Below are 10,705 nucleotides of genomic sequence, written 5' to 3'. Positions count from 1 at the left end.
AAGACTTTAACCTGCAGTCTTCATATTCCAAGTGGTTACAGCCTCCCCTACCCCCTACTCTACACTGGGCCAGTCTAAAGTCCTACACTCTTATCTGTCCAATATCAAACATAGGAAGAAAACTGACATCATTTGTGTCTAACCAAACCTAGTAAAGAACTACAGAAAAGCAGGCACACACTGAAAATGAGTAGCCAGTTACCCTAACACTGCTCTGTGCTGACTTCTTCACTTGCATAGTGACAGCATGGGCTTCGTTGCTGAGAAGACAAGCTCTGGGTCCCACCTTCAGATAGGAGATGGTGGCGTAAGCCGTGAAGCTGTAGTCTTCTCTGGAAAAAAAGAGCCACAGAAACTTGAAGGAGTCACAGAAAACATTTAAAACATCAATATAAAAAACACACTAGATCAGCACAGACACAATCCTTAAAGGAAATAGTGGGTTTTTTGGTTCTGTTTTAAAGTTTTTGACTTTGTGATCAAGGTCTAAGACTTGGGTAAACTGTTTCCTATAATGCTTCACAACAGATAACTGCAAGGCAGTTCACTCTGCCCCAGTCCAGTGGGAGAAACAGGAGGACAGAAGACAAACGGGCTGTGTACTTGAGATACTGCTGCAGGAGGGCATGGGCGATGATTCTCTCCAGGTCTTCCCGGGGAAGGGCCGGGGCAACAACGCCAGCCACTCTCAACTTGGCTGCTCCCTTTCCCATCCAAGCATCAATCAGCTTCAGCGGGGTCAGCTTTTCATTCAGGCGTTCAGCCTGCTTCAGAATCTTTATCAGGTCCCGGCAGTGCTGTGTCACATTCTTTTTCTCAAATGCTGCAAGGAGACATGATGGGCAACTGGGATCCAAAGGTGAGGGCAGGAAGCCACCTCTGGTTAAACTGGCTCAGTTAGCACTATGGCCGGGCCCCTTACACATACTTTTTTTTTTTTTTTTTTTTTGGTTTTTTTTAAGACAGAGTTTCTCTTTATAGCTCTGGCTGTCCTGGAGCTCACTTTGTAGACCAGGCTGGCCTCGAACTCAGAAATCCGTCTGCCTCTGCCTCCTGAGTGCTGGGATCAAAGGTGTGCGCCACCACGCCCAGCTCACATACTTTTTTTTAATGTGCTCAGAATTAAGACCAGGGTGTTCAAGGCTTTATCACCAGATCAAATCCTGTCCCTAAAGTATACATAGGGATTGTGGTAATGTAAAGAAAATGATTTGACTATCAAAGAATGAAGTGTGTGCTGGTAACGGGTATCTGCCAGATGTCACTGGGAGGTAAGCACTGCAGGAAAAAGTGCCCTTCCCTTTCTTATCTGATTCTGCTCATCACACATACTATGAAAGCCAGTCTGGGCTCTAGAGAGCATTCTAAGTACATGTCCCCAAACACTAGACTTAGCATCCTGACTTGCACATTGGATTCACGCCAGCTTGGTCTCTGTAAGACAGACTTTGAACTAGTAAAGCAGCATCGTAGCTGTCAAGTTAAAAGTCCAGAGACTGAAGCATCACAACCCTCGTCAGCCCAGCTTCCCAGAACACAGCCCCAGGACGGGTTCCTGTACTGTGAAAAGCCACTGACCAAGAACAAAGACTATAAAGTACTAGAGATTGTCTTTCCTTATGTAACAGTACTTCTATTTAGAGGATGTCTAACTTCTTTAAAATGTGCTGCCCCCCAGTTTAGCAATATAAAATGTGACATACACATTTGACCTACTTTGGTTTTCAATGATTTGTATCACTTTTGAATCTGGAAAATTCTGATCAGTTTGTCTTTTCCATCTGTTTGGAGGGTCTAACCTTCCCACAGGAAGTCCTCACTGCATTTAGCCTCTCAAGAGTCTAAAACAACAAGCAAGCTTACAAACATCTTTACAGCAGTTGTCACACATTTTGTTACAGGCATCTGCGTTCCACACTTCATCAAAATGCTGTGCTATTAACACGCGGCGACACCTGCAGACACACGAGAGAGAAGTTACTCAGACTCCGCTTCCGAGTCCAAAAAAAATCTTAACGTCAACATGAAGGTGATGGCAGGCTGGGTGCTTCTGGAAGCCCTAGTCTCTGTGGCCTTAAAACTTTCTAGAGGCTGTTCACACTCCATGGCTCCTGGCCCCGTCCACCTTCAGAGCTGTCAACTGTGAGCTCAGTCTTCTCTCAACAAACTGACCTCTCTACTCCCTCTGCCACTTAAGGGCCCGTGACTATAGTGGACCCACCCAAGGAGTCTCAAGCAATGTGTTGACAACCACTGCTTCAGAAGCTATCTGTCTCACTTTGAGGAGACTGTTTCATGATGAAGTAGTTTCTTATATTTTAGACTAAATCTGAAAACAGTCTTCATAGAAGTCTCCTGGACCTTTAAAGAAATTTTCACCTTCTTCCTTCCTTTGACTACTGAGGCATCAGTTGGAAAGCAAGTACCATTTTATCACCGGCAGGTCACTGCTTACTTCAATACTTCTGAGCTCTTGAGTGTGTGACAGGTAATAAGACACAGGATGGTCAAGGCCGCAGGGCCTCCAGGGAGCTGAATGCTGTAAGCAGAGACTGCCATCTATTTCCTAATGAGAAACTTGACTCCACCCTGGATTATTCGGTGACTCATAACCAGGATGAATGGGCTTGTATGAACTTCAGTCTGAAATTCCTATCTTCCTGAATGCCTTCCCACAATCACTATAGACAGTTGAACACCAGAGCCAAGGGGAAAAGGCTTCGTTCATAACCTTCAACAGACTGGCCGTGAGGATCACCTCAAAGACAAACTGACTTTTCCTACATGAAGGCAGTCAGGGGTCTAGGGCTGTCCCACTGTAGGCATCTGCCTTTCCAGTGTTCTCCAGCACTACCAGCAGAGTATTCAACAGGTACTCAACTGCCACACAACATATGACATGTTACAGGGAGGCAGGGCTCACTGCCACAGAACATATGACATGTTACAGGGAGGCAGGGGCTCACTGCCACAGAACATATGACATGTTACAGGGAGGCAGGGCTCACTGCCACAGAACATACGACATGTTACAGGGAGGCAGAGCTCACTGCCACAGAACATATGACATGTTACAGGGAGGCAGGGGCTCACTGCCACAGAACATATGACATGTTACAGGGAGGCAGGGCTCACTGCCACAGAACATATGACATGTTACAGGGAGGCAGGGGCTCACTGCCACAGAACATATGACATGTTACAGGGAGGCAGGGGCTCACTGGCACAGAACACATGACACATTACAGGGAGGCAGAGCTCACTGCCACAGAACATACGACACGTTACAGGGAGGCAGGGCTCACTGCCACAGAACACATGACACGTTCCAGGGAGGCAGGGCTCACTGCCACAGAACATATGACATGTTACAGGGAGGCAGGGGCTCACTGGCACAGAACACATGACACGTTCCAGGGAGGCAGGGCTCACTTGCTGACATTCTGGCAGTATGACACCATCTCATACAGCTTCTGCTGCCCCACGTTCTCCATGACCACCATCGAGCTGATCCTGAATATGTCCCCAAAGCCGTAATACAGAATACAGTCTGCTCTCGAGTCATCGCGACCTGTGCTTGGAGGAATCTTGGGATTGCATCATTGCTTTTAAAAATCCAGAACATGCAAAAATATGTCAATATGACAGAACTTCATAATACAGCTAGAAGTTTTTTATGTGAAGTTAATATTCAAGAGTAACCCGGGGTCAAATGATTACAAAGAGGCTCATCAAAAATCAGCTTGTTAATATAGAATAAAGAAAACCCCTGAGTAGTTCACTTATTTTTGGTTGTACATGTGACTCTACTAAGTAAGAATTCCAATGGCAGACATGAACATCCTATCTTACAACACATAAGAAACAATTTTTAACATCCCAACAGAATGTGTAAGAATAAGTATAAATCTGATTTTTAAGAAGACTTGTTCTAAAAGTTAGTACCTAAAAACAAGCATTAAAAACTCAGGATATTTAAGTTTAAAAACGTAAACATATCCTCTGAGATTACTTGTGGATTGGAAACCTACATACCGGCACGCCCGCTCTCTTGATAGTAATTCTCCATGGATTTGCTCATTGAATGATGGATGACAAACCTCACGTCTGGCTTATCAATTCCCATGCCAAATGCGACTGTTGCCACTACCACCTAAAATGTGTTAATATTTGGTCAGTTAATTAAGTCATTTAAATATTTTTAAAGGTAAATTAGGCTTTCAAAAACTACATATACTTAACCTGAAGCTCATTGGCTGACCACTGTGTATGAACCTTGGTCTTATCTTCTGGTTCCATATTGGCATGGTAAGTGCCTGCATGAATTCCCAACTTCTGTAAACTAATGGTAATTTGTTCAGAGTCTTTCTGAGAAAAACAGTATATGATTCCTGTAGTAAAATATGGCCAAGTATTAGATACATATGCAGGTCACATTCCTGGGGGGTTAATGTGTAACATTCTCAAGTCAATGAACAATTACAGGGCAGAAAGCAGAAAGGAGTTATAAATTTCCAAGCCCCTGACACATACTTACTGTTGGTGATAATCCAAGGTTTGATATACAGCTTGTCAGAAACAGAAATGAGCCCTGATCCTCCAGCTAGCGTTCTCTCTGCAACTTTATCCCCACTACACAGCACTTCCTAAACTGATGTAAATTCTCTAAGACGATGTGAAGACTGAGTAGTGTGCCTTGGTGTGGTTACACTTTCCGTCTCCAGCAGCCATGGCCCAAAGGTGGAGGCATATCCTCCAGGAGGGGCATACAGCTGTAGCGGCTCTCAGATTTACCTGACTCAGGAATTCCTTTTACCGGGATACCATTACTCTCTACTAACAACCTAGAGGACAGTGATGAAGGGATGGTAGGCTTCAGTGTCACTGGTGTAACCCTTAGTCCTGGAACTCTGAAGCAGATGCTCCCAACTTTACCCTCCTTCTCCTGGTAAATGTGTGCAGTGCCCTTCCTGTAAGACACTGCGTCTTGTATCTCTTCAGAATGTTGAGACTCACTCAGTGATACTCAAGATACTAACACACTTGTCAACAATACTTAGCACTGTCGTCTGCTCCACAGGAGGCAAAGCAGGCAACTTCCACTCCAGCTGTGACAGGGATGTCACACAGAGTCTCCTAAACCAAGTACATGGATTTGACCTCATTTTCTGGTGTCAGTCATATATCACTGGAGGAATCATGTGATTTCATAAAGTCTATGAAAGTCTTCCCCAAGCTGATTGGCTTTTAGCATTACCTGATTGTCCTTTGTACCGTCCATTAATTAGCTTGACTATGTCCTCAGTAAAGTCTTCAGCACTTGAGGGCTTTTGCCGAACCTACAAAAAGCTGTCTCATTAAACAGTAGGCTCACCAGGGCCATCCAAGTTGTACCTGCTAACAATCTCTGCGGTATGCTTCCCTCTTGGGTAGTGTCCCTTCCTGTCACACTTTTCCTGGCTTCACAGGAGTCACCCATCTGACTCATCCCTGCCTCTATCTAGCCTCTCTCCTCGATTTTCAGACCCTAATCTGCCAGAGATGAGGAGGCATAGAAACAGCAGGTAACTTGTGAAGATGAAGGCTTTTCTATTGTTTGATAATTTAATAAAAACATGAAGCACAGTATGAATGCAATGAAAATGCAAAGATTAAATCTGTCCTTAAAACAACTTGAAAGAATTCAGAAAGCCACTAGCACATTTTACCTTCAAGCATATGTATCAGATAAAATCCACATGGAAATACTGGCAAACTCATTAGAGTGTATTTATATTCCTATTACTTAGTTACACAGATATCAGTAGGGCTCTTGGTTTCACCTCTCCTTGCTCTGAATCCTGTGCAAGAAAGGATTTAGCAAATATACCCTACTTGCTCATATTGTATAAATTACAGTCTCATTTAACACAGGATTTTCTTTCTTTCTTTTTTTTTTTTTTTTTTTTTTTTTTTGAGACAGGGTTTCTCTGTATAGCCCTGGCTGTCCTGGAACTCACTTTGTAGACCAGGCTGGCCTCGAACTCAGAAATCCGCCTGCCTCTACCTCTCAAGTGCTGGGATTAAAGGCGTGCGCTACCACGCCCGGCAACGCAGGATTTTCTATATAGCCTAATGCGGATTAAGCTATACAAGACACAGATAAACTTAGGCACTAATTTATTAGTGTCCTAATAATAACTTCATGACATTAAAAGTGTTTATACTAAGTCATTCTGTCATAAACACAGTGAAGAAGTATAACCTCTGTGTACCTCATAAAAAAGATTTGGCCGGTTGAAAGACGCTGTAAACGTCAAACACTTTCCCACACACAGGATTTTCTGTGCGTCCTTCAGAACATGGTTGGTTGCTGTTGCAGTGAGCCCCAGCAGTGAGATGTTGGGAAACTGGCGCTTCAAGATGCCAAGAGCCTTATAATCTGAAAAAGAAGACAATGGTCTGTCTGTCCCTCAGAGAAAGAGTAAGTCAGGTCCTTAAGAGCACAGATGAGTGACGGCCACCTCATTTTACTTGCAGACTTGGATATAACTAAATTTGAAGGCCTGACACTTCCTGAATTCAGAGGCTTTGCTGCACTTTTCTTCAGAAATAGTGTTTTTGACAGAGATAACATTAATTCCCTGTTGAAAGCAGGTGTTATGCTTTCTTTAGGGTGTCATCAGGACGAGGTTGGCAGCTAAAGTACTACTAAAATGTTTCATCACACTTCAGTTTCTCCGAGCTGAAACCAGAAAGATGAGAGTACCTTTAAGGTCCTACAAACTCTTCAATTACTAGGAAAAACCTGGAACGTGAGAGATGCAACACGGGCTGGTGGGCATGGGTGGCTAAGATGCTGCAATAATGAATGGAAGGCAGAGCAGCTGAGTACCACGCCATGAGTGGACGGTTTGAACAGAGGTAGGCCCTTCCACCGTGATGAGCAGAGTGGGGATGCAATCCCCGGAGCAAGCATCCATACCAGGCCTGAAGTCATGACCCCACTGACTGCAGCAATGCACTTCATCCACTGCCACTCCCGTCAGCCTCCCGGCTTCATAGGCTTTCTCCAGTCTTGACATGAACATCTTGCTTTTTGCAATTTTCTCTGGAGTCACATAAATCAGCTTTAACTGGGAGTTTTTATTCACCATTTCAGCATGCACCCATTTTACATGTTCCTATTAAAGACAAAATAAAAACTATCAGAGTAGAGTCAAGTTGGTGGACCACGATACTAAGTGAAAAATCTGTGTTCATTACTAAAAAGCAACAGAAGGACAACAGCTGGGCTCTCCCAGCAGCAGATGCTGGCTCACTACAACTGAGTCCACCCCGGGTAAGCTCTGTGGCAGCTGTGCAAGCAGTGTCTAGGTGACTCACATCCAGAGTGCTGAGGATAAAAGTCAGTCACTTGGCAAAAAAGAGGAAGAAACGTGAATGTGTCAAGATTCTCCAATAAACAATGTGTATAATTTTACATTGTTAATAATAAAACCTAAAATGTGAACCAAATACAGTAGCTGTGGCCATAATGGTAGGTTTTCCAAATTCACTCATTAAATTTATAATTATCCACCCATGAACAAAACTATTTAGCTGTTTTAATTATGGCTATTTAATGGAGTTATAAAATACCCACTTAAACAGGTAGACTCGTGTGCACACTCACAGTTAAACATTTTCAGGGTTAGGGTTTTAACAGGGTGATGGGTGGCACTGTGCTTTCTTCCCCTGTACATGGGCTATGGAGATGGCTCAGCAGGCAAAGGAGCCTACTGCCAAACTGATAACCTGACTTCAGTCCTCAGGGAGGAGCCACATGGCAGAAGGAGAGAGTGACCCTGCAAGTTGTCCCCCAACCTCCACCTGTGCATGCAGTGTGGTGAGTTCACACCCTACTCCCCCAACCTCCACCTGTGCATGCAGTGTGGCGAGTTCACGCCCTACTCCCCCAACCTCCACCTGTGCATGCAGTGTGGCGAGTTCACGCCCTACTCCCCCAACCTCCACCTGTGCATGCAGTGTGGTGAGTTCACGCCCTACTCCTCCGACCTCCACCTGTGCATGCAGTGTGGTGAGTTCACGCCCTACTCCCCCAACCTCCACTGTGCATGCAGTGTGGTGAGTTCACGCCCTACTCCTCAGACCTCCACCTGTGCATGCAGTGTGGTGAGTTCACGCCCTACTCCACTGACACACAAATAAGTATAACAAGACAAAACATCTGTAAGAGTTATTATACACTAAAAAAATCTACAGTTAAAACATGAGACCTGGCATTTGTTTGTATGAATAAATCATGAGGCTAAGGGTATAGATGGAGAATAGCAACCATTTGTCTATTTTTAAAGAATTCCTTAACAGAATTTACAAGGAACAGCCTGGAAGTGGTCTGTCCTACAGATAAGGTAAGACAGTCCATCCCCACACACATATGTGCTCTTTGTAACTCATCCTCTGTATTAAAATAGACTGCACAATGAAAGGTGGTGTATATATATGTACGTGTGTGCGTGTCACATGGAGTCAGCATCAGAGGTCAGAGGGAACCTTCCTCCTTTATATGCCCCAGCTTATCTTTTCAAGACACAGTCTTGCTGAGACACTCATCAATTAAACCAGGCTAGCTGGTCGGCGAGCTCCAGGGAGCTTCATGCCACTAATCAAACTCAGGCTGCCCTCGTGCTGCAAGCAGAGTGCCCACTGTGTACCCACCGAACCATCTCCCAGGGCCTCCTTGCATTTACACTACATAACAAACCATGTTAGCAAATGCTTCCTCTGAAGTGCTAGACAGGAGAAAGGCTGTCATGTGGAATGCTGTCTCCACGAGCACTAGGCTGAGTTGCTGTAGGGCCGAAGCAATACCTAAGAGAATAAGCTTGCTGATCCAACAAGTTTACTATGGACACGGAACCCAAAGTCTATGACTTCATGTGCAATACAATACTAGCTTTTCATAGTTTGTGGGGTTTTTTTTTTATCTTTATAAGTAAAAACAGGCATGGGGTATACAAAAATAGACATTGTCCAATACTAGGCTGTGAGCAGAAGCCTGTGGCTCCTGACATAGTATTTAGGGTTTATACCTTACAGGCAACTCAGATGCCAATGAGACTCCCGCATCAGTTAAGACTTTACATCTGAAAACCGAAACCACACTCCCATACCTTAGAGGTAGAAGCATTCAACATAGTAGCTGAAATTCCCAACTGTTTTAAAACCATCAGCTGATCTTCCATAAGAGAGATGAGTGGGCAAATCACAAGTGTAAAACCTAAAAGAGAAAAACAAAGCAAGACCTACTTTCACCTCTCCACTCCCACCACAGTGCACTCCAGTAGCCACTTTCTGCACCCAGCAGGCCCTGTAGTTGCCAATTCAGATTTATCAGTTCAAGAAATAAGAGAGATGGGCAGAATAAATGAGCAAATAAGATGAATGTAAGGCAAGTAAATAAAGCATAGACGAGTCACTGTGCTGGAGATGGCTTGGCAGTTAAGAGCTGAGCCTCACACAGTGCCGGGATTCAGTTCTCAGCGCATGGTGCTTCACAGCCTTCGTAACTCTGGTGTCAGGAGATCCGGTGCCTCTTCTGAGCTCAGGAATGTGGACACAGACGCACACTCACACACGCAAAAACTCAAATCATAAGTACTTTTTAAAAGAAAACATAAATGTCTACCTTTCTTCAATCCTACAGAAATACATTTTACTACTTTTAATTTGTTACCCTCTTTAACAACAAGTATGGAAAATCTCAGTGGAATAATACACACCAGGCCTAGTACTACACTGCTGTATCAGGGAAAAATTATTCAAAGCTGTCCAAAAGAACATAGCCTGTGCTGCTCAGGGCGGCAGGCACATGCAGCCTTCACTTTTCACATCAGATAGGCAGCCTGAGGGCAAACCAGTGGGCAGTGCAGTGAAGGAAGGGACTCTTCATGTGCGAGCTGCTGTGTGCTGCTGAAATGACATAGTCACATTTCTACTCTGTGTTCCTTACAGTCACCTGGCAGAGGAGAGTCGGATTTAAATATACTGACCCACACAGGACTCTTGCCCTGTCTGTTACTCTCTTTCCCACACTTTCACCTTCTTCCTCATTGGAACAGGCACTCAATACACTTCAACACAGTCATGACCCCATCTGTCAGAAATCAAGATGCCTGCAGTGGTCTGAATCCTTGTTGGAACCCAATGCACACTGGGAAGGTGTGAAGAGCACAACCCTTGGGGAGGAGAGTCAAGAAGGGTGAGGCCTCGGATCAGTGTCCCAGTAAACAAAGATCAAGAGACTGGCCCTGTGATGTTGGGATTCAGCAAGAAAGAGCCACATCTGAGGCCACATCTGAGGTCCATTCTAGACATCAAATCTGCTGCAGAACTGTGAGCGATAAACTTCAGTTACCTATCAACCGTCCAGCCTAAGACAGGGTGTTAGAGCGCGTCAGACAGACTAGCACTGCTCCCTCCCCTCGTAGCCATTCTTTCCCACAGTACCCCACCCTCAGAAGCTCGGCTCCCAGTCACTCACTAAGACGTTTTCTTTCTGGGTGCCAGCCATGCCAGATCTACCTAAATTCAGAGCCAAGGGCAAAGACTATTCCCAGCCTCTAACCTAACTTTCAGGTCCTGGTTTTATGTGACGTTCTGCCAGCAGCTGTCAGAGGTTAAGGCCCCTCCCACCTGTCCTATCCCTGGGCTACCCACAGCA

The 10,705-nt window shown here is 44.8% G+C and overlaps 1 protein-coding gene across 5 annotated transcripts in view; it reads right to left on the bottom strand.

Annotated features, from left to right (window-relative positions):
• The window catches only part of Recql (RecQ like helicase), a 33,877-nt gene that overhangs the window by 12,990 nt on the left and 10,182 nt on the right, over nt 1-10,705 (bottom strand). For all 5 annotated transcript variants that reach the window (XM_029478614.2, XM_085839798.1, XM_029478613.2 and 2 more), the window contains exons 5-14: nt 9,156-9,262; nt 6,965-7,163; nt 6,255-6,421; nt 5,258-5,339; nt 4,243-4,391; nt 4,036-4,153; nt 3,433-3,571; nt 1,864-1,955; nt 604-823; nt 203-332 (exon numbers count right to left, since the gene is read on the bottom strand). In XM_029478614.2, the coding sequence (XP_029334474.1) occupies nt 203-332; nt 604-823; nt 1,864-1,955; nt 3,433-3,571; nt 4,036-4,153; nt 4,243-4,391; nt 5,258-5,339; nt 6,255-6,421; nt 6,965-7,163; nt 9,156-9,262 (1,403 nt within the window). The remainder of the gene's footprint in view (nt 1-202; nt 333-603; nt 824-1,863; nt 1,956-3,432; nt 3,572-4,035; nt 4,154-4,242; nt 4,392-5,257; nt 5,340-6,254; nt 6,422-6,964; nt 7,164-9,155; nt 9,263-10,705) is intronic.

This window comes from Mus caroli, unplaced genomic scaffold (assembly GCF_978045245.1).
Source record: "Mus caroli unplaced genomic scaffold, Mus_caroli_1 scaffold_7, whole genome shotgun sequence".
Lineage (NCBI taxonomy): Eukaryota > Metazoa > Chordata > Mammalia > Rodentia > Muridae > Mus > Mus caroli.
The sequence above is the reverse complement of the archived record's forward strand: the minus strand, read 5'-3'. Positions and strand labels throughout refer to the sequence as shown.